Source organism: Myotis myotis, unplaced genomic scaffold (assembly GCF_014108235.1).
Source record: "Myotis myotis isolate mMyoMyo1 unplaced genomic scaffold, mMyoMyo1.p scaffold_m19_p_7, whole genome shotgun sequence".
Lineage (NCBI taxonomy): Eukaryota > Metazoa > Chordata > Mammalia > Chiroptera > Vespertilionidae > Myotis > Myotis myotis.
The window spans coordinates 17,904,670-17,931,810 of NW_023416379.1; the positions used below are offsets into that span (position 1 = coordinate 17,904,670).

At 39.3% G+C, this 27,141-nt stretch overlaps 1 protein-coding gene across 1 annotated transcript in view; it reads left to right on the forward strand.

The window, feature by feature from the left end:
• RSPO3 (R-spondin 3) overlaps nt 1–27,141 on the forward strand; it is an 86,699-nt gene that overhangs the window by 20,226 nt on the left and 39,332 nt on the right. Inside the window, exons 2-4 of the mRNA XM_036318361.1 lie at nt 14,246–14,437; nt 16,008–16,154; nt 20,828–21,025. Coding sequence (XP_036174254.1) covers nt 14,246–14,437; nt 16,008–16,154; nt 20,828–21,025 — 537 coding nt within the window. The remainder of the gene's footprint in view (nt 1–14,245; nt 14,438–16,007; nt 16,155–20,827; nt 21,026–27,141) is intronic.

A 27,141-nucleotide genomic window follows, 5' to 3' on the forward strand; every position in this document is an offset into this window, starting at 1 on the left:
GCTCAGGCAAAAGCCAGACACCAGGGGAATGCAGAGGGGCCCCTCAAAGGCCTCTGGGCTCCAAAGGTGCTTGAGGGCGAGCCTTTCGAAAGGATACTCCCCAGCCCACCCTGGAGGCTGGCAGCCTGTGGAGGTGAGGCAGGTGTTACCCATCTCCTTGATGAGTTTCACCTCCTCTCCCCGGAAGTGGTTCTGCAGGAAGTCCCAGAGCTGAGTGTTTGCGCAGGCAGAACCCAGGGAAGACAGCTCCACAAGGGCCTGCAGCTCCACAAGGGCCTGGTTCAGGGTCCTCTCCAAGGCCAGGGCGGCTTCCATGGCACCCTGAGTTTTGCCAACTCACCGTGGGGAGGCTTTAGCGCGTCCTGGAGGAGAATGCGGCCACCGCCCTGGTTTTGCATCTTTAAGAGACACTCAGTGCCCTCGGCTTCTTCTCTGCCAACTCCTGGAAGAAGCGGCCCCGCCCTCAAGAGCCACGTTGTTGGTGGAAATAGAAGCCCAGAGAGAGGTAGGTGTGGGAGGTCCACAGAGGCAGGCTGGCCAGGCGGTTGAGCACAGCCTTCACATGAGTGGAATAATTCTAATGAATTTGGGAGCTCATGGTTGTTTGGCAATAAGTAGTTAAGGTAGGAAGAAGCCCGGGGTGTTGGCTGGTCCCGGAGGTGGTCCTGAAGGTGGTGACTGATAAGACGCAGGAGTGAGGCTGGAGGCTGTAAGAAGGAGTGTCCCTGGGTCTATTCCATCCAAACATTGTTGAAGCAAGAGACAGATTGGAACGGCCGAAGGCACTGAATATTTGGTTTTTTGTTTGTTTATTTGTTTTTTACTAGAAGTCCATGGCCTTCCCTGCACTGCCACTATCCCATTTATCTCCTGCAAAGTTCCTACTATTGGTTTAATTTCTTTGGGTTTGCCATTAAAGGCATGTAGAGTAGGGGAGATCTTTGTTCAGGTGATGTTATTTTTACTGGCTGACAAGGTGAATTGGTGGATCTTTAAGGTCCTTTTCCATTTGAATACCTAAATGTGAGCCCATCACAGGGGGAAGGAGAGGAGAGGGTGCCAGATAAGTTATTTTAGAGAATTAACAAAATGTTTGCAAATCTAAGAATAAAATTTTAAGTTCTTGGCTCCCCTAATGGTACTAATAAGCTAAAAATAATTTATAAAAAGAGACTCATAGTGATACATTATTTTGTAAAATGATTAAGAAAAAAAATTTCTCATTTTGTAATATCATTGTCTGTAATCATTATTTTTGAATTAAGATCCTCGAATAAGCTCCCTAGTTAAAATTGACTGGTGAGATTTTGGTGAGGCAGAGTATCCAAGGCAACATGCTGATAGGGTTATGATGGAAAATGAGCCATGTTGGATCTTTTTGTAACAAAAGGCTTTGGCTCTGTAGTCTCCATGGAGAATGATCATTTATAATGGGTTGCAGGAAAATTTGTTTTATCCTGTGGGGAAGACAGAAAATGAGAGGAATTACTGTCAGGTGTCTCTACTCCTACTTTGGGCAATTTTCATGACTAACTTTCCAGGTCCTGTCTCCACAATGACCACTCAGCCAGAACTCAACGCTGGGGAATGAGCTCAGACACTGGAAAACATGAGGGAATGTGGCTGCTTTAAGGAATGAAGCTTAGCTACTCCGTTCTAGCTCTCTTTGGCTTTGGTAAAACCCTTAGATTCCATATCTTAATTCTTGTATGCTCAGGTAGGATGACTGAAAGCATCCCCCTTACCCCGAGACTTTGTTTTCTAAACTCCTGTGTTTTCTGAACACACAAACAACTTTTCCTAAAATTTCATCATCTTTCAAAGCAGTGATGTTGCCTTGTTATCGTCACAGTAAACTTCTTAAGTGGCTTCATATGTTTTTGCTTAATCTTTTCTCCCCTGTTTCTCTCCATCAATTTTACATTTCAGTCAAACAAACAAACAAACAAAAAACCAACCCTAAAGAGTGCCACTAATGCTAGCTGATCCCAGTCAAGGCACCCAAACTTCATAAACCTCATTTTTTGTTTTGAGGAGTTTTGATATGTGTTTTTTTTAGATGAAACAAAGGGGGTTTATTTGTTCTTTATGATTTATTATGAACTGTTAATGTGCCTAGTCCTGAGCTATGTGTTTTTTATACAAAATGGAAATGAGAGAAGTCCAAGTCCCCAGGACCTCAAAATAATCATTTTTATCTGCTTTTCTTCCTCTCTCAATTTTTACCTGCTTTTCTCCCTTTCTTTAGATATCAACTCTCCTTCTAGTTTGATATCCAAATCTCCTTTTCTCTGTTAATTACATTATTTTGTGCCTGGCTTCCCAAGTTAGAAACCACCACATCAACACTTACTACTCCTTTGTTTGCCCACTTAAAACTGATTTTCAAATCCTGTTTATTCTCCTTCTTGAAAAGCTTTAAAATCCATGCCCTCTTTCCATCCCAGCAATGCTCTCCTTATTCAGCTCACAACAATGTCTGGTATAGAGCATCCCATCCCAGCGACTCTCTCAAGGTGTAGTCTCTCCTTCGCTGATTCTTCTCTCCACCATCAGATCTTAAAACCAAATTAGATCATGCCACTAACTTGTCCATAAACAGTTCCTCCAAATTGCATAGAAGATTAAATGCAAACCCCTACCCAGTTTCCCCTTATTTTTCAAAATTCAGGTCAAATTTCAGGTGTTCCAAGTAGGGGTGTCCAGGTGGTTAGTTGTTTCCTTCCTGCCAATGTCTTGTACATACTATTTACCACACTGCCTTTACTTTGTCCATAGTCTCTCGCCGTACTTGAACTCCTAGGTCTTTACCTTTCCTAAAGCACCAAATATCATTTGACAAACTATGTTAAGGAAAAGAGAGAAAATGTATTGGAGTCTTTATGGTAGTAGAACTTCCTGAAAGACGGATTTATGTTCAATATGGGAAGATATTTCAAAATGTTCAATATAAGGAGGTGCTGTAAGATAATTATATTGGCTGCACCCAAATGTCATCAGATTAGACATTATTAAATAGACTGTTCCGGGGAAGATGTTTGAACTAAATCCCTCTAAAGTTCCAAAGGCTTATGACTCTATCAGCTGCAAGCTAATTAACTACATGGACCTCGGTGTTCTCATCTGAAATTTAAGAGAGAAGGAAGAGCTCTAAGATCCTTTTAAACTCCACAGTTGTATTCACCATTCTCCTAAATCATCTTTATGCTTTTATATAATTGCTTTTGATCATAACATTCTCTCTCTTTCCGTCTTTCCATTTGTCTAAGTTATTCTTTAATTTCAAGTCTTGTAACTGTTCCTAAACGCCCTCCATAGTCTTCAGATACCTCAACCATCAGTAATTGCCCCTGCCTGTTAATTTCTGTTGCACTAAATTTCTAGTCGATGTGGCCATTGGGATATAAAAAGATTACTAACTGTATTGTAGGCTTCTTGGTCAGAGACCACATTTTGTCTCTCAGTCCCTAGAAGAGTATTTCCAGTAATCACTGAATAAATACTTATTTGTGAATATGGCAGTGATGTGGCACGCACAATGTGGTACTTGTATCACCTGCCTCACATTCACTCGGGGTTACTTCTTATAACGCAGCTGGCATTATGAAAATTATTCCAGGTCATTTTTTCACACAGTAAGGTTTTAGAACCACTGGCATAGATCTTCGGGTGCTATATGCCATTCTGGTCTTATTTCCATAGCTTGCCTTACGACTTTCGGTCTTCAGTGTAGAGTCCCAGAGGACTTCTTGTGTGAGAGTGCCATTGATACCCATTAAAATCTGCGTCTGCAGTCCTTAAAATATAGCCCCCTGCCCCATGACTCTTAGAGTGTCCCTGGTTCCCTGAAGTTCCCCAGATCACCTGTGTCAGAAGAAGCACCAGCATCTGTCCTCTCTCCAGCCTCCTTGCTAGGAGGTTTCTGACAGAGTTATTATTGACTAAAGCTCCCAGCTACCTCTAATGAGTAGAAATGGCTTAAGGTACTTCTTGGGTAAAACAAAATCTCTTACGCCTAGTGATTGTATTAAGTGCCTGCGAGAAGGCTAGGCTCTTACATATGATCTCACTTAATTTCCCTTCCCGTCCCAGTACTAGTATCTACCAAGTAGATAATTCCCGTGTTACAGATGAGGAGGCCTAGGCTCAGAGAGGTAAGCAACTTTTGTCTAAGGAAATAATCAGGCCCTGAACTCTTGGACACAGATTATTGGTTTTATTCAGATTTGGATACTCACTAACAAGCACAGTGTCTGGATGTTGCATAATTTAATTGTTTAAATGAAAAGCTGGGTGAAGAGATAAATTTTGGTTTTGTGGCTAGTAAATGTCAGAACTCTGTATAAGCCCAAAGTCAGTCCTCCACCCCCCAGTCCCTGTGCTCCTCTGGGAAGTGTGCAGAGCCCATTTCCGAATAAGGTGGCAATCCAGGGAGCGTGCACATAGGACAAAAATGCATCACACCCACGAAGGTGCATGTCAGCACTTCCTGTTCTCTCAGCAGTTTTGTGAATCTGGTAGAAAAATCCACTTATTTTTCAGTTCAGGAGTTTAGATGTGACACATAAAGCTGGACTTATTTAATGGTATACCCACTATTTGCACATCTTCTTGTGCCTGTTAAAATACCACAAGTCCCTTGCCTGCTGTTTGCTTATGCTAAGACTTCAGCCATCAGATATTCTACTTTAGCATGCTATGTGGCAAGAAGATCCAAGTTTATTCATAATATAACAAAGTGGAGTTTGTTTTTAGCACAAACTGAAGTTTGTTTCATTCAAGAATGTGAACTTAGTAGTTACAGAATCACACCCATGCAGATTCATTGCCATTCAACTATCACATTTTCTGTTTATGTTGATTTCTAATTAATTCTCTCCTCAAAAAAAAAAAAAAATGGAATGGCTCTCTCGGCCAGACCAGAGCACATAATGATTCCCACTGTTGGATGAACACTGTTGGATCTGTCTCATGAAAAATGCTGTTATTACCACCCACTAACTCATCAACAGGTCCTGGCTCTCTACAGAATCTGGGTCTCCATCACCCCTATCCACACCCTCTTGTCCTCTATTCACCTCCATTTGGGAACATGGCCACTTGGAGAAGGGGAAGCCTTCCCTCCCTTAGCAACAGCTGGGATGCTGATTCAGTACCTTACATTTTACACCCGTGGCAGAGTGCATTAACTTTATGATAGAATTTCTACTTGTGGTTAGGAAAAAAAACCCCACTATGTTTGGTTCTACAAATGCTTTTTGTTGCAGTTTCGCAACAGAATCAACTCTAGCTATCTGGTAGGTCATAGGAAAACGAATATGGTTTCCAGTACTTTTGAAGAATCAACTTTGGAATTAGCCCTTAGGTTATTAACTTGTTTAATGGAAAAAAGAACATGATATTGAGAGTCTGAAAGGAAGGTTATATCAGAAGAGAAATTATAGTGTTGTTCTAAATTATTTAGACGGTGTTAATATGTGTCTCTAATGGCATGAATTCAGAAAAAATACCAAAAAAAAAGATTGTATACACGATTGCAAAGGGTTTTACTTCTTATTCTCTTTATTCATTCTTATGACCTCTTATATATTTCATAACTTTCCTGTTCCTCCTCACCACCGCCACCCCTTCCCCCCCCCTCCAACCCCACTCACACACACACTCCAGTAACAGGGAATGTGAATTTAAAACCCCAGGACAAACTAAAATTACTGCTAGAAGGAGATGGGAGGAACAAAGAAGAAATGAAGTGTTCCCAAGAGCAAAGAACATGTAGATCAACGCACAGTCTCTTCAAAGATTATGATCTGAACATAAATTCCCAAGTTATGGCTAGTTAGAACATTCTCCTCTAATATAAAAATTAATAAGAGAACATATTTTCATGGAATATAAGATGCTGGTTCTGTTCCATGTACTAGTATCATAAATCTAACAAAAATTAAAATGAATAAACATATCAGACAAAATGTGTTCTTGCCTTTCCTTCTGATATTAGCAATACAAAATCCAAATGCACTTGGTATGGAATAGCAGCTATTTACTTTGGTCCACAAGGCTCTAACCTTCTTTTCTAACCTCATCTCATTCCGCTCTCAGCGCTGTGGTCTTATTGGTTCCCCTTGGGCTGCTCCTCAGGCCAGTTCTTTCCCAAAGCCGTAAAATGTTTGCACTTCGTGATGCTCACCTGTAATACCCTTTCTCAAGTGTTCGTGGCTGATTTCTTTTTATTCTCTTGGTCTCAGCTAAAGAGTAACCTTCTCAAAGGGGCCTTCCCTGACCACCATATTTAAAGCAGCTCCCCAGAGCTACTCTCTGACCTATCCACCTGTTTATTTCCTTCACCGCTCCACAATATTTCATCAATTATTTATTTATTTGCTTATTAGCCAATTAATGTCATGAGGGAAGGAACCAGATGTTTTGTTCAGTCCTGCATGTTCTGCATCCTGAGTAGTGTTGGGCACATAGTGAGTTATCAGAAATTTTGCTGAAAACCTTAATCATAGTCTCCACACTGTGTGTGCAATGCCCACTTTAGTCTATCTTTTGTTTCTAGTCCTGATTCTTTAGCCTGTGGATACACAAAGCACAGCCATCAGCCACTAAGTTGGCATCTAGCTACCAAATAGTCATCCTATTTTAGATTTTAGGAATTCTATATCTGCCATCATTTGCTAGCCATTTTCTTAAATGTTGAGCTGGCTTGATTTTAGTGGAAAGTCTAGCTAAGTGCTACCTAATGTTAGGTCTGTTTCATTGCTGTGGTTTTATTTAAAGTATTTATAGGATATAAATATTAGACTCCCTTCAGGAAATTATTATTCAGTAAGAGAAAGAGAAAGATTTTCCAAGTTCTGAAAGAAATAGTTTCCATTAAAAACAGTATGTTTCCCCACATAATAACGGTGGAGCCCTAAATGGGCTGTATTCAGAACTGGTGGACACATTCCTCTCGGAGACTGTTAGGAATTTTGTGAAACCATTGGTGTGGCACAAACTTTCGAGTATTCAAGGTTGATTTACTGGGACAAAAGATGTGGCCAATTCTATCATCCTAACTGCTTCAGGTCAATTAATGTCTTCACTCTTGATTTTAATAAAAAACCAAAAAGAACATGTATGTGTCCTCTGTCTGAATACATATATATGTATATATGTACTTATGTACACATGCATACATATCTATATTTAAGTAGCATAAGTGAATTTTAATTAATTTAATGATTAAAACATTGGTATATAAATACATTTAAGCCATTAGATGATACACAGTATTTCAAAAGTAACAACATTTATGTTTGTATATATAAACATGTGGTGGTTTCAACAAATTATTAGCCACAAATTATGATAAAGAACTATGATAGATCCAGATATTATTGTTTGACAATGTAAAGAAGTATCATATGCCAATAAGCAATTATATTCATTCAAACAGCTTTTGATATTGTATTGTTTATACTTAATACTCCCAAATTGCCCAAATGGCTGTGGAGATATAGCCATTGTCAGTACTGCTTGAATGCTTTAACTTATGAGCAAATAAGAAACATTGGCTCTCAATGTCTTCTAGGGTTGATTCAGAATTTGAAAGAGATTGCCAAGTAATTCAAATTTTTAACATTATGTTTTTCTTAAAGTGAATATTGCCAAAAATTCCATAGGAATCATGAAACATCTCTTTCTGTAACCATAACATTACATTAAACTTAAAAACGATTCTGCAACAATCAAGCCCCAAAGTATGATAAAAATGTGCTACCCTAACTTAAGCAAGAGAAAAAGTCTACATTTTCTCCAGGTGAATCTGTAATTGAAGAACTTAGAAAAGCTTTCATTATTTTATTTTGAAAAATGTATTTCATATTTAAGCATCCTTAAAGTGTATGTGATTTGAAACTTGATTTTTTACCAAATGTTCATAGGCATAACTCACTTACAAATCCTTCTTTAGATACTTTTTGTTAAATATTTACTGCTTTGACATCTTTATTATTTAAAAAACACAAATAGCCCTGCTAGTGTGGTTCAGTGGTTGAGCATCAACCTATGAACCAGGAGTTCGAGGTTTGATTCCTGCTCAGGGAACATGCCCAGGTTGCAGGCTCAGTCTCCAGTGTGGGGTGTGCAACAGGTAGCTGATCAATGATTCTCTCTCATCATCGATGTTTCTATCTCTCTCTCCCTCTCCCTTCCTCTCTGAAATAAATAAAAATGTATTTTAAGAAAATAAACAGAAAACACAAATGCCTTATTTTTAAAATTTATTACCTTCAGCCATTCAGTAATAAAAAATTATTTGTTGAGACCTAGTCAATAAGCAGCCGGGGCTTATCAAAGAAAATTATGAAGAAATTATCAAGGCTGACCAGACCCCTGTCTTCCAAAAGCCTTCAGTCAATGTGAATGTCCTTGTAAAAGGAGAAGACATGGAGGAAAGGACAGATGTAAAAATAACGTTGATTATAGAGTTTCACTGGTCTCCTCTTCCTACCCTGTCTGTTAAGGCCACTGCATACAGGAGAGTAGGCAGTAAATACTGTGAAGGCGAGAATACTTTAAAGTAACTTTGTGTATTATTGTTTCTTCTTCTTCTTCTTCTTCTTCTTCTTCTTCTTCTTCTTCTTCTTCTTCTTCTTCTTCTTCTTCTTCTTCTTCTCCTTCTCCTCCTCCTCCTCCTCCTCCTCCTCCTCCTCCTCCTCCTCCTCCTCCTCCTCCTTCTCTTTCTCCTCCTTCTTCTCCTCCTCCTTCTTCCTTAAAAGTAAGTTTTATCTAATTTACTAATTTTTCATTATCTGAATTATAAAATCAACAAGTTAATTTCATGTTTTTAGCTTTTCTTTTAAACTTAGTCAAACCTGCTTTTATAAGCCTAACGTTTATTAAATTTCGTACTTCTGGAAATGTTCTAGCCACACATAAATGGCCATCGGAGGCCATTGGCAGCATGCAATAATGGGTCTCTTCCACAGAGCGATTTGCAGTAGATGTTAGTACATTTGCAGTTAGGCTTTAGGAGGAGATTAAAATAAAGCAAACCCTTGAGGCTTTTACTTCAACTGTTACAGAAACAGAACATTGATTCCAATGCTGCCATTGGTTTGGTAGATCATAAACATTGAAATTACCTAAACATTGTGTATTTACCAAATGCTCTAATACAGTTTAAAACTCTGTGTTATGGATATTTTATCAAAAAAGTGAATTACCACACGTGCCAATAGCCTTTAGGAAGTGTTGCATTAGTCATGCATCACAAGGTTATTAAATAGAGAAAATAGTAGGAAATCTTATCAGATGGAAAAAAACTGAAGTTACTCAGAGTATCGAAAGTTCAGACACTGAAAATGTGTTTGTTATGCATTAATATATACTCTTTTCATACTTCACCTTCATATGCAAGTTAAGGAAAATACTTTCCTCTTTCCCAGTTTTGGGGACAGACACTCATTTTACCAGGTATTTGACACATCTATAGTCAGCAGGTCCCATTTTAAAGTTCCTGTGAATTCTGCCCATTTTTTCCACTTATAATTACTCACATCTAACGTTTACTTATATAGACAGAGATTGGTATGAGATATCAAAGATCTAGGTTCTAACTTTTGATCTAAACTCACTATTTATTCAGTAGCTTACAACATTTCTTTGAATTCTAGTTTTGGATTTCAAAACAAATAATTGGTGTAGCTCCTACCATTACAAACAGCAGTTGCCACAGTTATTTAGACTTTCTTTGGAAGCAAAAGTGGTACGGACATACAAAGTATTATTTAAATTAGCTGATAGATCCCTTTTCTTTTACAAAATATCCCTTATCTGGGGCTCTGTTTGCTTCCTTTGCCATCCTTCAGCACCTCCCCTTTCAATATGTCTTCTCTAATTAAGAAGCTACCACCAGAGACTCACAGGTACATCTCAAGCAACTACCACCCAATAAAACTAAATCTATTGAACATTGCTTTCTGTATATCTTATAAAACCTGCAAAATCAATGATCCCAAGCCATGTTTATATTTGTAGACCTTTTTGTTCTATGTACCTTGCTCCAAACCTCCAACTGAAGGCTTTTTACTCCTCCAGCCATACTTTCCTTTCTAGTCACTGGCTGGAACTCAAAACACACCTTCTCAAATCCTCTTTCTTATTCAGTCCACATTCTGTTGGTCACCATATTTAATTGACTTTACCTCCAAAATGTCCTTGGAAATATGCATCTCTCCCTCACCACATTCCATTGCCCCTGCTAGATTTTAAGCTATCATCAGTCTTTTACCTTAGACTCCTAGTTTCCATGCCTGCCATGTTTTCAGGGAAAATCACTTTTCTCATATAAATGTGATTGTATCATTCACCAGATTGAAATTCTCCTTATCCACAGAATAAGTACCTTGGCCCACAAAGGGTTTCATAATCTAGATCTACCCTGTGCTTCCAATCTCCTTGATATTCCTCATGCTTCCATTCACCACTGCTTAAGCATCAGTTGCATTGAACTCATGCCAGTCTCCTCCTTGATGTGGTCATTGTGGTGTTCCCTCCTCCAGTCCTACCATGGCCACTTCCATATTGATACCTTCAGCTCCTTTTCTAACATTAAGTATGAACATTAGATAGTCTATGAAGCCTACCCACCAACAACACCTCCATTGTTATATAAAATAATAGTACAAAAACATTGTTTGAAAAAGTGAGTTGGAAATGCAAAATGGCATTATTATTAGAATAGAACAAAGAAGAAGCATGACAAGGCGGAATTCTATTTTCTGTCTTAGGATCATGAGATTTTAAGGCTGAAAGGGTTGTTACAGTCAATCCAGACCAAAGTTTTCTGTGGTTTCCATATAAAAAGTAAAAACTCTTGCCTTAAGATGAAGTTTGAGAAATTTGTGTCCTGTTGTGTAAGACTGACTGTATAATTTGAGTGATCTTTATCCAGCTTTCAAGAAAGCAATCACTATGCTACTCAACTGTAAAAAAAAAATCTAGAATCTTAGAATATGAACTTCATAGTCTCAATTCTTCTCACTTCCCACAACATAATACTTAAACCTTCCTGAAGCAATAAAGTTTGCTTTCAAATTGTACCTGCCCATATTCAAAATGCCCTGATTAAGAACAAACAAACAAGAATTTTCTTTGCTAGTTAAGACAGTCATGTCTTTACTTTTTCAAAAAAGTATTTTGTTAAAAATTTTTGGCTACAAATGAAATATGTGTTTAAAAAGCAAAGAGAGTGATAGTAGCACAGTGTGTGAGTCGACTGTGCTTATTAATCAGTAAAAGCGTTAATGAGGGAATTGTGCACCCTCATAATTTGGGTGCAAACTGTTACCAATTGTGGGACCCATACAGCTCTCTCCTGGAGAAGTTTCCAAACATCCAAAACTCAATTTTTTAAATGAAATTTATTTTAACGTTTTTTGAGGCTCTGAACATGTGAGTCGTGTTTATTTTCATAGTTGATTCCTTTAAAGTTACATTATAATAGATCAACATTTCAAGGTGCTCAAAAGTCTATTGTGACTCCTTTGAGCAGCTGCATTTGAGAGACAGGGACAGATTGGTGAGGACCAATCCAAACCATCTCCATGTAAGCTCAGAGTCACTCAGTGCCCTGGGTTGGAATGATTTTCTTTCCAACTGAGTTCCTGAGGTCCATTTTTCCATAGAGTTTTTAGGAAACGGTTTCACAGGTTTTATTTTTTATCTACATCTCTTATTTCTTAAACTGAGTCAGTAGACTCAGAACACACGGAGCTCTCTTCACTTTAGGGTCTTTTCCCGCTTAAAATGTGTACACATTTTCTGTAAGTCTCCAATGCCGAGTTACTGGCATGAAAAATTACCCTGTTACTTGGAAAGCAGTCTTCACTTACAAGTCCCCCAGGTCCTATAATGTCTAAACCTCCTGTGCCACTTTCTATGTCCACCCCACCCCACAGAGGAGCAAGTACAGGAAAAGCAGACTTCCCTTCCCCCACACATTTCCTCAGTTTATTTACAAAACATCTTGGAATGAGAATGAGCTGCTTGTGGTTCCTGTGGCTGATTCAGGGATGGTTCCCTCCAGGCAGAGGATGCTGGTCAACTGAGTGAACTCTCTGTAGCTAACCCGTGCACCCTGTGGGAAGGCTGAGCGGGCTCATGGGTGCCCCTTCTCAGTCAGCCTGGTGGGATTTGCTTTTGTGGTAAATAACTTAGCAATAATCAAACGTCACTGTGAAACAGACTCAAGAAAGGCATGGTCCATCAGAGCCTATCCCTCCCACCACCAACAGAACAGTCGGAAATACATGGGGATGCCTTTACACCAAGCATGTCAAACTCAAAGGCTAACAAGGGCCAAATAAACAAGGTTTAAGTTTATGTGGGCTGCAAAAAAGCAAAAACTTCAATTTTCATAGAAACATGGGTTTATTTCAATAGAGACATGCTGAATACAAAGGGCTGAAATAAATGAGTAATCATTAACATAAAATAATAGAATATTTTAATAAACATTAATATTGTTTCTTGAACATTAACTTACCAGACACTGAATAACTGCACAAATTAAGAAGCATAATGCAAATAAACCTATTTTTCTTGTTCTCCGAAAGCGAAATATTTCCTGTTGCGCACACCAAACAAGTCAGTCCAAGACTAATGACGTGGCCATTGGCTGCTAAAATAGTCACTGCTAGTATTAGTGGAGAGAAATGGTGCGCCTGCGCATAAGGGAAATGAATGCAACATGATTATAGTAATCAGTCATTAGCGAATGTTGAAGTTCATTATTAATAACTAGAGGCCCAATGCACAAAATTCTTGCAAAGGGCTCAGCCCTCCCAACCCCGGCTGCCTCGCGGCCCTGAAGCCTCGCAGCCCTGAAGCCCCGCGGCCCTGCCCACTGGTCATTCTGGAAGGTCATTCCACCATCTGGTCTAATGAGCATATTAGCTCTTTAATATAGGATTATGTGTAACAGGATATTGTAAAAATTAAGTTACAAAATTTTTATTAAAACATTTCTTATTTATATTGGTTGGGCCACAAAAATATTCCTTGTGGTCCAATGTGGCCCACAGGCTGCAAGTTTGACATGCTTGCTTTACACACTTATGTACCAACCTTTGCTTCTCATAATGGTCAGGATTTTGCCCTTCTGGACTCCTGAAAGGACAATAAGGCTATTAATAGTGCATTTAAATAGAGAATGCGTTAGGGGAAGAAGTCATCCCAAACACCTGCTAGATGAGAGATTCACCTTAGTTAGCAATTTTCCATCAGCTTGCACATAGGCGTTGATGACTAGTTAGTCGTAAGGTTTAAAGTTGTGAGGATTTCAAGTAAACATGACTCTTCCAAACGTTGGTTTATATTTGTTCAGATTGGCTAATGAATAGTCTTACCACACAAATAAATGACTCTTGGAAACCTTGGAATTCTCAGGGATATGTGTAGAAGTAGTCCTTAGTATGGACTGGTTATGTCCTTGCCAAGTAAATAATTCCCTTGAGTAAATGACAGATGAGGGTGCAAAAACTATAAGACTTCTCTCCCAATGGATAAAACGTTGAACATAAATTATGGCAAGTACTCACATATGATTCACGTGGAAATACTGGTAAGCTAAACATCATAATTTCACCTTTTTATCAATGTGAACTGATAAACATTAAATTCATGTGAGAGGAAATATTTTGGGAAAGCATTGGGAGGTAGGGCGCCCAAATAGCTACATAGTTTTAGAATCAATTGGCATTGGATCAAAGAGTAAAATTGTGCACCCGGACAAACCATAGTTGAAAAAAGATACCCTAGAACACAGTGTCCTTGCTCAAGTTAAGCCCCAGTCTATGTTGTCATCCTTGCTTGAAGAAATTAGAGACGTGCTTATCATCCACCACAGAAATGAAAAGCAAAACTAATGTGTATTGATTTCAGTGAATGTGCACAAAATTACCATCTCCAATTGGCCAGGCTGGTGGTTCAATTGGATATTTTCATATACATCTATGAGGCAATATAGTCTTCTATTTCAAATGCTCAAATTTTAAGAACTTTTAAATCAGGAACAATGTATGTATTAAAAGGAAATAGTAAGGCAGAAAAAAGAGAGGGGGGGGGGAATCCCAACTCATTCACCCCTTACCACCAAATTGAAAGCTAATGAAAGAAAATGTACCCAGAGAATGTCATTGAGCTTCTATATTTACAATTTAACCTTTGTTTCTGTCTTTCTACATTTGCCCTCCAGTGCATCCTAACGTCAGTCAAGGCTGCCAAGGAGGCTGTGCAACGTGTTCAGATTACAATGGATGTTTGTCATGTAAGCCCAGACTATTTTTTGTTCTGGAAAGAATTGGCATGAAGCAGATTGGAGTGTGTCTCTCTTCATGTCCAAGTGGATATTATGGAACTCGATATCCAGATATAAATAAGTGTACAAGTAAGTGCCTACACAAAATTATGTTTTTATCTCATCCATGGGGACTTTCCAGATATGAAATGGCCTCTAGAATATTTGTGATATTCAGTGTTAAGTAAATGATAATATTTTACCTGATTAATTAGGCTGAATCCTACTTGGACTTCACTGTCAGGGCAGGACAATTTTCACCACTTATAAAAAACACTCAAGTTTTGTGTTGTTGTTGTTGTTTTTTTCTCTTTTTCATTGTTTCATTCCTAAGGTATAAATCATTGAACCTATGGAAAAACGGTGCAAGCATCAATGCCATTTGAGTTCCCATTATATTTACAAAATCTAAATATTTAATGACTTAAAGAATCAATTCAGCTATTTTTCACTTCAGGAAGGATTCCAGTATAGATACTGAAACATTTATCAGTTGGCAATAAGTGTTGGAAATATCACATCACCTCTCATCTGCAGCTGAAAAACCTACTCTCCACACTGTAGGCGAAGTAATGGTTTAAAATGTAAATTAGGGAATATCACTCCTCTATCCTACACCACATGTAGCCCTGCCTACCTCTCCAACCTCATCTACGACTACCTCTCAAACACTTTCACTAACCTCCCTGGCCTTCTTACAGGATCTTCCCACCTCAAAGCTTTTGCAATTGCTGTTCTACACCCACTGTGCTGGCAGTTTGCAAAGCTCTTTTGCCCACACCTTGTTTGGCTGGTTCTCGCTTTATACCCAAGATTCTACTCATGTGTCACCTTCTCAGAGAGGCATTTCATGACCATCATATCAAAATAATCAACCGCTTCCTTTTATCAGTAATTTTTCATATCTTTTTCCTACTTTTGTTGTTAATTTTTTCCAGAGCATTTATTACTCTGGAACCAGACTGCCTGGTTTTAGAAACAAATCTGCTCTGTGTTCTAGGCTAGTTACACAACCTTGTGTGTCTCAGTTTTCTTATCTGTAAAATGGGAATCATAATAGGGGCCACCCCATTTGGTATTATAATTAAATAACTTAATATTGCAAAATTCTGGTAGCAGTGTCTGACTTGTAGTATCACCATAGAAGAGGCAACTATTGTTATTTTTTTATTGTGTCTCTTCTCCTTGAATGTAACTTTGTGAAGTCTGGGCCTTGTCTCATTTTTGTGCACTGCTGTCAGTAAATACCGAGAAGTGATTGACACATATTGGGCAATCAAGTACTTGTTTGAATGAATGGACTTCAAGAACAGCACAAAGGCAATATCCTAGTATGTTTTATTACAGTTCTGATGAAACATTTCACTATTATTTATTATAAATAGATATTTGCTCTAATAACATTCTTGGCAGTGGACTTACGGCCAAAAACTTTTTTCTAAGGCAATCAGTACAATGATTCTAAAACCAGTGACTGATGTACATCAACGAAATGACTGTGGGGGAGTCCTTAATTTAGTTTGGCAAAATAATTTTGAGCCCTACATGTTTGTTTGCCATAAAAGTCACATGTGCCTATGTTGTAAGCATACAGAACTGGACCAACAATAGTTAAGTCAAGATAATAAAAAAATTATTCCTCTTTTTCTTTCTCTTTCAGAGTGCAAAGCTGACTGTGATACTTGCTTCAACAAAAATTTCTGCACAAAGTGTAAAAGTGGGTTTTACTTACACCTTGGGAAGTGCCTTGGCAATTGCCCAGAAGGGTTGGAAGCCAACAACCACACCATGGAGTGCGTCAGTATTGGTGAGGAGGAACTCTATGATTTCGAAAGATGAGAAACATCTTAGATGATAATTCAGTCTCCATGGACATGCTTCTCGTCGTCCTATTTTACAAGAACCTGAGGGACTGTCTCTACAAGGCTCTCTCCATCTTTCCATCTTAATGGTGTTTCCATAGCTTTTCCCAGCCGTATTATAGTACAATTTAACATCCTGTGGGATTTCCATTATATCTTAGGGACTGTTAATAACTGTTTCAACTATTCTTATCATTACTTTGTATCATTCTTTAATGAAGTTTTACTTATAGTGATACACACACACACACACACACACACACACACACACAGAGTGGCCAGATTATTATGACCACCCCATCAGTACAATGAAGTGAATTAGTTATGCAAATAATAATAATATAAAACCTTGAGAGTATTTGCTTAGGAAGTTTTCAATATTCAGTATTTTTGAAAGTGTCAATGAAGTACGGATGGGGTGGTCATAATAATCTGGCCACTCAGTGTATATATTGGCCTTGAACTAAATTCCCACCTTAGGGCAAAAACGTGGCAAAACACCTAGGTCTAATCTCAGTCAGTGACCTAAGTTACTCTCCAAGGGGAGAAAAACATGCTCAGTGGGTAGATCAAACACCTAGAGAACTGGAGCTGATACAGTTAAAATTCTTACCCTTTCCTTTCACACTGCCTTGCTGAAATGTCCTGCTATGCAGGTATTCAGAAACGAGGAGAGATTTTTGGACTTACTCAAACTGACAGAGGAGACAGTCCCCGGGTCTGATTAATTGCAGGCCGAGTTTCCTCGGGGGGGGGGGGGGGGGGTCCCTCAGACAAGTTGTTTGTCTAAATAACAGATCACTGTCAGGCTATATTTTCCTTCTTTTAAATGCTGTGCAGCTACTACAGCTACAAGTTTGATGAACACTTGGGGAGCAGATGCTACACCAAATGGGAAAACAACGTACTAAATCTCCAAGTCCCCTGGGCAAGAGCTGCAGGAACCTTTGATGCTGCGCTGGCTGCGCTGATGTTGGCACATGCACACAAATGTCCTCCTGATTCTGTACAAGATAGTCGTCTGCAGGACTCCCCCTGGGTCCCCACAGTCAGATCCATTAGAATCTAAAGCGCTGGGGTAATAACCCTAACATGGGGTTTAACCATTTCAGGCCCACGCGGAACACTTCTGTCTAAGCACAATTTTTGGCAGAGTGAAATAGATGGATGATATTGTTAAGATAACTTCAGAAGCATCTGGAAAACAACAGTCCCGAAACAGTTCATGACTCATTTTAGTTTGCCTTTTTCCCCCTCTAGTCAATAAAACACATAACGCGCGCGCGCGCGCGCACACACACACACACACACACACACACACACACACACGCCACCTTAGAAATAAGGTGCTTTATCTATTTGTAGGTACCAAGGGTTGATGACTAGAGGTAATAAATTCCAAACTGTGAGAAAAGATAGGAAACAATTCTGTAGAATATTCAAACAGGATGAGCTGCAAAGAGTTTGTAGTATTTCTCCACCCAGGGAAAGGGGCGGGGCACCTGTTTGGATTTTCTTAGTTGCTGAAAGTATAGCATTCAGTCCTTAAAAGGCTATTTATTTTAAACAGATCAATGCTTTCTTATCAGAGAAAGCATTTAACACCTGGAGCTATTGGATTAGCCTTTAAAGCTGACTGGCCATTTATACTACCATTAAGACAAGACTATTTCTTAACACAATAAAATTAAAGAAATTCCATCATTTAGAATATGGGTGAGCAGCCTAAAAGGCATTTCATGAATCTGGTTCGCTGAACAGGTATACACGACTTGGGACACACTAGTAGCACAAATCAGCAGCTTTGGTTCAGGGCTGGCTCTTGTTGCTTGCTCCCTATGGGATGTCTCCCATCACATGGTGTCTAGCCTACCAGCACTACGCAGGCCAGGCCCATGGGCTTCCCGAGAATTTCATGAAAAATGATGACCTGCTTGATTATCACAAAGGGCCATTAAAGCCTATTCCTTTAACAAATATAAAAACTAGGCCTCGGAGAGCTGAAATGATGATCCTAAGGACACAAGTGAGTTATTGCCGGTGCTGTAACGATGACCTTGACTCTAGCTCCCTAGTGTTCACCCAACAGGTTAAAGAATGTTTTCTCTCTTTGCTAAAATCTACACTATATGACTTGTTTCTTACCCAGATTTTCAATTGACAGGAAAGGTCATAAACAGAAAACACCACCCTGATATAGAGCTGGGGCGAAAGACTTACCAACATACCCGTTACCAAGGTTGGCAGGTCCAATTAAGCACAAATATCCACTGACCCCAAATTTACAGGGGAATGTACTTCTTCTGCTTTGGACTCCAGATATTTGCTTCCTTTCTGAACTGCCATTCCATTCTGTCATCCTTATTGCTTCTCTCGGAAAGCTGTTTAAGTAGTGAAAGGGGGAAGATATTCAGCTCCAAAGAGTGAGTAGCAAGAACATACCCTTGCTATGTTCTCTGTGGAACCACATAGTTAGCCAACAAGAATGAGAGCGATATCATTACTAGAATTTCATTGTTAGAATCATTCATCACCTGACGGAGGACTCACAGCTAGCTATGCTGTAATTTTTAAAACGTTTTTCGGAAGTCTGGGTATACATTGCCTAGACCACCTTTGCCATTGTAACAAAGCACCAAAGTTCTGTTCACTTGCACATCATATAATTTTTTTTCTCAGTTCGTCCTCTTAGTTCTGGTATTAAATGAATAGTAGACAGTGATAGCTCATAAACTTAGATTTTTATTTTTCCATGTGCTTTCTTGGAGGTCTTTTTATTTTCTGTGTTCAAGATCCACTGCTTTTTAGTGATTAATATGGGGGTGGAAGATATTTCCTTAACTGGCAAGAGTTATGGTATCATTAAGTGACTTGGTTGCTCTAATAATGGTATAACTGAGCATGAAGACTATTTTGAAAGTGGTGCAATAAAGTTCACTTGAGTTCATAGAAACTTAAATTTGCTTATCTAGTCATTTCCATTTAACTCTGTGTTACATTCCGATATCTGAAAGTGACCAAAAAAGCATGTGGAAAATGTATGGCAAATGGACTTAAATTTCTAAAACATTTAGGTTCTTTTTCTTGAGAATGTATGAAATATAGCATCTGTCTTAAAGTAAGGATGCTTTAAATCGGAAGGCAGTAAGAAAATTTTTTGGAAACTTGTTTTTGTGGAAAGGGAGTCATATCATCTGGAAGAGCTACTGTTGCAAGCTGTTACCGTTATTGTAAGTTAGGAAGTTTCATAGACATAAATATAAGAATAGCACCTTGCAGATATTTATTTTCATTAGAAATGCAAAAGCCTGACCTTGAAAAGGCATGATTGAAAGGAAGAGATTAATACATAAAGAAAAAGGAACACCTCTATGAAAAAAAAAAAAGGTTTAGAGAAAGTACATCAGTTGATCTTAGGAATCACTCAAGGTAATTTTAGAAGCAGTCTATCAGCTGAAATTGACCCAGATTCACTTAGAATAGATGTCTCCATGCCTGAACCATATCTATATATATAAAAAGCCAGATCAGGGGGCGGGGCCAGAGGTCAACCTCCCATGGCCCCACCCCCTGATCGGCCGCAGCCCCTGCCCCACCAGCTCTGTCCCCAATCAGCCCCCCCACACCAATCGGGTGGGGCTGGCCAGCCAACCTTCTGCTATCGCCTCCTCTCAACAAGCCTGGCCCCGATCTGCTGATTGAGGCCAGGCCGGCTGGACCCCACCCGTGCACGAATTCATGCACTGGGCCTCTAGACCAGGGGTCCTCAAACTTTTTAAACAGGGGGCCAGTTCACTGTCCCTCAGACTGTTGGAGGGCCGGGCTATAGTTTAAAAAAAAACTATGAACAAATTCAGCAACAGGCAGCGGCGGCAAAAACACCCGGCGGGCCGGATAAATGCTTTCAGCGGGCCGCATGTGGCCCGCGGGCCGCAGTTTGAGGACCTCTGCTCTAGACCATTAATAAATAATAATATTTAAATACTCAAGAGCAATGAAGTAGAACAGGTGGTGGATTGTAGGCTAAGGACCCAGGTTCATTTTTCGCTTTACCGTTCTGTATGTAGCACAGAAGTTCTCAAAGTGTGTTCTCAGTACTTGCAAATCAGTATTGCATGTATTGTTAGAAATGCAAATTCTCAGGCCCCATCCCAGACAGCTGAATCAGAAACATGGGGTGGGGTCCAGAATTCTGTGTTAGCCCTCCTGGGGATTCTGTTATTCACTACAGTTTGAGAATCCTTGAATGCATAAGAATGACTATTCTATCAAGTTATGATCAGGATCAATCAATAATTGCCCAGTACTCAGAACTTGTAAAACACTGGCTAATTATGAGTAATTGTATTAGTTGCTGGTTAATCAAATCTAAAGTGAACAGAAAACCTACTGCAAGAATGAGTTTACCTGGTAATATGTGCACTAAAAAACTGAAAACAGTCTATTCCTGCCTCCCCCTTGCTCTTTGTTCTATCTTTGTCATCTTGCCCAACTCTGTTCTGAAGGATTGCTGCTCAGAGTTTGGGCATGTATTGATGGCAGCAAACCTTTTTGTTTATTTAACAATCGTGGGAATATTTGTGCGCCAGCTGACGCTGTTTCTGCTGTTCTGTTGCAGTGCACTGTGAGGCCAGTGAGTGGAGTGCTTGGAGTCCATGCACGAAGAAGGGGAAAACATGTGGCTTCAAAAGAGGGACTGAAACCCGGGTCCGAGAAATCACACAGCATCCGTCAGCGAAGGGTAACCTGTGTCCCCCGACCAGTGAGACGAGAAAGTGTACAGTGCAAAGAAAGAAGTGTCAGAAGGGAGAACGAGGTACTAAAAGAAATGCTTGTTTGCATCTTCATAATTTGATGGAAATTTCACTTTATTTCTTAGGACACATTTAGTATTACCATACATCTCTAAAGCCCTCAGATGTGTACTAACCAAAGAAAGTGTGGGCTGTAAATTACAGAATATAGATGTGTATTTTTTTTTTTTAACATGGAGCTGATGGCAGAACTATAAACTGCTATAGAGGTATGGCTCACTGAGTCCTGATGAAGAAGGCTGCATCATGGGAATTTAGGCCTATTTAGGAGGAGGTGTAGATTCTCTTTCTTCTACTCCACCTGCCTGCTGCCTAGAAAATTTTGGGGAGCCTCATAACCACAAGGTATAATACCATGCGGTATAAGATCATGGTGAAGAGACACCAGAAAATAAACATATTCCTTTGATCGTTGCCTACAAACCAAAGAAGTACAGTTAGGATGTAAGCTTTTCTAGCTAACATAGTTTCAAGGTTACTTAGGATTTCTAAAATATTTAAATATATGTTTTTTAAAAATATTTTTTTATTGATTTTAGAGAGAGGGAGGGAGAGAGATAGAGAGCTAGAAACATCTATGAGAGAGAAACATCGATCGGCTGCCTCCTGTTGGGGATTGAGCCTGACACCTGGGCATGTGCCTTGACCGGGAATGGAACCCTGACCTCCTGGTTCATGGGCTGACGCTCATCCACTGAGCCACCCCAACCGAGCTAAATGTATACATGTTTTTAATATTGACTTTACATTTGAGGTAAAGAACCAAGCCATATTTTATAAATATAATACCAACTTTAATGACATGCTACCCTCCAGATTTTATTCATAGTCCGCTAACTTTATATAACAGATTACAGAATCTTAATGATCAGTGTTCAATAACTCTGTGTCAGAGCTTCTTCTGAAGTCTTACGATTACCAAGGAGAAGTATACCATTTCATATGATGTTTTAAGGTGATTAAATACATATTGGCCTTTAAAGTTTAATTTTTTTCATCTTCCTCACTAATGTCTTCAGCACCAGTGTCTACCCGTATGTTACATAGCTTTATATAACTACTAGAGGCCCGATGTACAAATTCATGCATGGGTGGGGTCCCTCATTGTGGCCTGGAGGATTGGGCCAAATTGGCAGTTCAATGCCACCTGACACTCCTGCCTGCCACTCCCGCTCATCCTGGCCCCCTGTGCCTGCCACAGGCTCATGCCCAGTCAGTCCTGATTGGGAGAGGCTTGCACTCACCAGCCATGAGCCCTGCATCTGGCACCATCCGCAGGGGGGTGAAGGGGAGCCAGGACCCAATCCACCCTCCAGGCGGGCTGTGGGATACCTTTGCCAACCTGGGATCCAGATCCCTCCCGTTGACATTCATGCCGGTTGTCAGGCTGCTTTTATATCTTTCTTCCTTGCGGAGCATCTAGAAAGGGAAAGTAGCCATGGTGTTGGAGGCCAAGGATGCTGTCGGATCTTGCCGGTGGCGCCAGTCTGTCGGTGCCTGGCCTGTTCTTGGGAGATTGGACCTGCAGGACTACTGAGGGAGTGAGTGGCTGCTGCCGGGCGGGTGGGCCGCAGGGACAGGTCTGTCAGCTGAGCAGCACTCCCATTGTGGGCGCTCACTGACCACCAGGAGGCAGCTCCTGCATTGAGCGTCTGCCCCCTGGTGATCAGTGTGCGTCCTAGTGATCAGTAGACCAGTTGTTTGGTTGTTCAGTCCTAATGGTCACTTGGGCTTTTATATATATAGATTGGTAGTTATCTGCTAAGTCATTAAATCATCCCTCAATTAACTGTCAATTAAAAATAGTTTAGCTGCCTCTGTAATTGAACTTATTTCTTATTTCATTCATTCATTCATTCATTCGAGATCATTTTATTGAATTTTTACTTTATGGCCATACACAATTTTAAGCCCTGGAGATTTACAACTGAATAGGGTAAAATCTCTATCCTGAAGGTTCACTCAGAATCCTACGGAGGGTTAAGATGTTTAAACAGATAATCACAATATCCTATATTAGGGAAGATTATATGTGTGTGAACAAGTCCAATGGGAACACAGAGAAGGGTGCTGAGCAAACCTGAATATTGCTCATCTAAGGCAGAACTTGGGTCACGTGTACTTTGCAATGTCTTTCACTATCCCAAATGCACCAGCAATCATCATAATGTATAAAGCTATTGTTGTCATTAGTAATCAAGTAGTTAATGTGATAAAATTATTGAAGACATGAATTATTTTAACGGGATCTTCAAGCTTTTGCAAATTTGTAAGATTAAAATTAGGTTTTGATTAAAATTAGGTTTAAGAAATGAAAGTTGGCTAGTGAAAAAGGTCTTTCTGGCATTAGTTACCAATTAATTTAAAACATCTTAGATTTTAAAAGTTGAATTTGGAAATCAAATATTTCATCACTCTACTTGTTGTTAAGCTCCCATAGCCGTACATTTACTTATGTTTACTAAATTTTCTTGAAATTTAATGACTTACAGGTGGTCTTCACTCATACTAGGCTTTCCACAAAGATTCTACACTGCTAATAAGTATTTAGTATACTTGTCTTTTCAAATATAAGTGAAAAAAAAATTTTATCTAATAGAAAAAGTAAATTATGGTACTAATTGCATTTTATTTCTTTACTTGAGAATGTGGTCTTCTAATATATTTTTCTGGCAGTTGACTTAAAACATTATCATTAAAAATGTCAGTCTTTAAAACTAAGAATGGATAAGACAAATAATGTCACAAGAAGTTAAAAATGGTAACCTGTGCTATAAGCTTGGCTTAAAAGTTTCTTTTCTGGTCTTTTTTTCTTCCCTCTGATAGTATATGGTAACATTTCATATTACAGAGGAACTTTATACAACCATAAAAATGTATGTGTTTATTACTTTTCAAATTTCATAATACACAAACAACCAAGTAGGAAATATGGATAGCATTTGGGATTAAATACCAGATTCAGTTCCAATTTTATTAATCTTCATACATCTTTTTATGTCTGTCAAATATTTTTCTCAAGTAGCCTAAAAGTTTAAGATAGAAAGGAAACAAGTTATTTCTTAATTCATTACTTCTCTAATCTAACATTTATCTTATATTGTTTTAATGGTAACTTATCAAATATCCTATTGAACATGGAGAAACCAAATAGAAAAGTATTTATGAACTCTAGGTAGACCACTATACCACATCAAAATAATATTACCCAGAGTACTCTCACTTAGGCTCTGAGACCATATATATATATACTAGAGGCCCAGTGCACAAAAATTTGTGCACTGGCCGGAATGGGGAGTGTCCCTCAGCCGACCTATGTCCTCTTACAGTCTGGGACCTCTCAGGAGATAACCACCTGCTGGCTTGGGCCGCTCCCCAGGTGGCAAATGGCAGGCCCAATCCTGCGGTGCCTGTCCTGCCTCCACGGGTCACAGATGGCAGGCTCGGATGGCGGTGGGACGAGCGGCCTATGGCACCACCTCGCCCCGCCACCCCGGGTCACACACAGGAGTCCCAGATGGTGGCGGGCGGGGGGGCGGATTGCGCTGTTCCGCCCCACCTACAGTATGAAATTTAACAGCCATCTTTGTTAGGTAAATTTGCATACTCTTCTGATTGGCTGGTGGGCATAGCAAAGGTACGGTCAGTTAGCATATTTGTCTTTTATTAGTGTAGATAATAAACACAATAAAGTGATAAAGACATGATTTCTCCTACCACTCTTAAATGCTTATAGATTCATAAAAGAAGATCTTTTCAATTCATGACTGGAGCATTTCTGGGGAGTAAGCTAATAGATAAGACTCTTTAAAATAAATTTAGCCTGAAAATCTTGAATTTAAACTTACATCTATCATCCCCACCTAAGAGGTTAACAATAGACAGAGGTAGATAAGCCATTTTTGGAAAAGGTGTGGAGCATGTGTTCAGGATTTTTCTGTTGGGCCATGATTGCCAAAGGCAAGGTCTCCAGGGAAGAATGATAAGATCCAGAAATGACTTTTCAAAATGCACACAAAGAGACTGAATAGAAGGAACTAGGTTTCAGTAACAGGATGGATTATTCTAGTTGTGATATGCATATACATATATATTTGAAAAATTGTTTGTGAATAATACACACATACACATTTTTCTTTACTAATATTTTTCTCATGCTTAAAATGGTCATAGTAAATGAATCTATGAAGGAAAATGTAATATCTCTAGCCCCAAATCTGAATTTTTATCTGATGTACTTTTTTGTTTGTACCCTTTAAGATTATTTTCCTTTACCTGACATGCTACCTTTAACTTTTCCATCATTACCAGCTTTAATAAGTTATAACCATTGCAATAGTTTCTAGCTTGAGCTATCTCAATTAAATTATATATCTAAAATGTCAAAGATATATAACATATTTTAAGAGATTATAAAGTCTAACACATATAGACTATCATATATGCATTAAAACAATATATTAAAACTAGAGACCCAGTGCATGAATTCGTGCATGGGTGGGGTCCATCTGGCCTGCTCCAATGGGGAACCATTGGGCCGGGCCAGCGGGGGAGAGGGCCTATGGGTGGTTGGTCAGCTGGCCCCACTCCCAATTTGGTTGTTAGGGACCGATTGGGGGCTGGGTTGGCCAGGAACGGGGGACCTGTTTGGGGCCAGATGAGGCTGGTTGGCTGCCGCAGTGTGCACCATAGCCACCAGTCATTCCGGTTGTTCTGGTTGTTCTGCTGTTCTGGTTGCTGGGCTTTTATATATATATAGATAGAAATAAATAAGGAGAAAATGCACTTTCAATGGTTGTCAACTTATACTTATTGACTCCTTTGATTTACTTGGTGTAACCATCTTAGATAGATAAAGGGAAGTGAAACAGGACAATGCAATATACGTGTGCCTATATTTGAGGCAAAAGGATAATTTTTGTGTATATGTAGGGGTGGGCATAGGAACACCAAACATCTTTATTAATTTGCACATCCTTTAACTGACTGAAGAAATTTCCTATAGATATGGGGTTTTCAGGCAATTAGAAAAGAATGAAAGAAATTTTGTTCCTTGCCTAATTGCATGGAGAGCATACTAATTCATTGCATGCAATGCATGATAGAAATGGAGGAGAAGAGTAAGTCACAGAAGAAATAGGGTTGCCTCTACTTTCTTGGTGTCAAAAAGAAACACCATCCTTCCCACCAGAGAGAGAGAACAGGAATCCATTAAAACAAAAATAAATAAAATATCCAGAGACATTTCCAGGGAAGAAACAGTGTGGGGATTATTGCATTATTTGAACATATTGCAGGTTGCCTTATGTGCGTTTCCCAAATTAAAGGTAACGCAGCAAAATCTAATAGGTTTTACACAAAAGAAACGTGTTATATGTTAACTTATAAATCGCTATTACTACTTCAAATACCACTATTTTATATGCATTGTGTTTATCATGAGCACTATATTTAAAATTGCAGCCAAAACAGTTTTAAAAAAATCAAGCAAATAAAAAGTGAGTCTGCTTGGTTCCTAGGTATCCTCCTCAGTTTATTAGTTTACTTCCTAAAAGCTTTATAACAATGATTCCAGTGGTGAATGGTTGCGTTTTCTACAAGAAGTATTTATATTAAATATTTTTTTCAAATTCAAAACAATATATTTAGCCAATATTTTCTGAACAGTTTTCAAAATCCCAATCAATGGATTGGTTAGCTCAAAATTGCAGGAGGCCAACTGGCTTAGAGTATGTGCATGATGTCCTCTCCCCACCTGTGCTCCATGGAGGAAGACCAGCTGGCCGGCGGCTCGTCCTGTTTAAGCACTGGAGGGTGGGCCCTGTCTACTCCTCCCTACACCCAATCGGTGGACTAGCTCTTTGCCATACGTCAGAGAACATGTGAAAAAGTGCAGAGCTGAGACGATAATGGCATTAGAGATTGTGGTCCTCAACATGCATGATTTTGCTCCCGAGGGGACATTGCTGATGATCACAACCTGGAGGAAGGGAATGCTATCAGCATGTAATGGTAAAGTCTGGGATGCTGCTAAATACCCTACATGCACAGGACAGCCCTACACAACAGAAATTATCTGCTGGTGACAAGGAGGAGAAACTCAACAATCTGTCTTTGA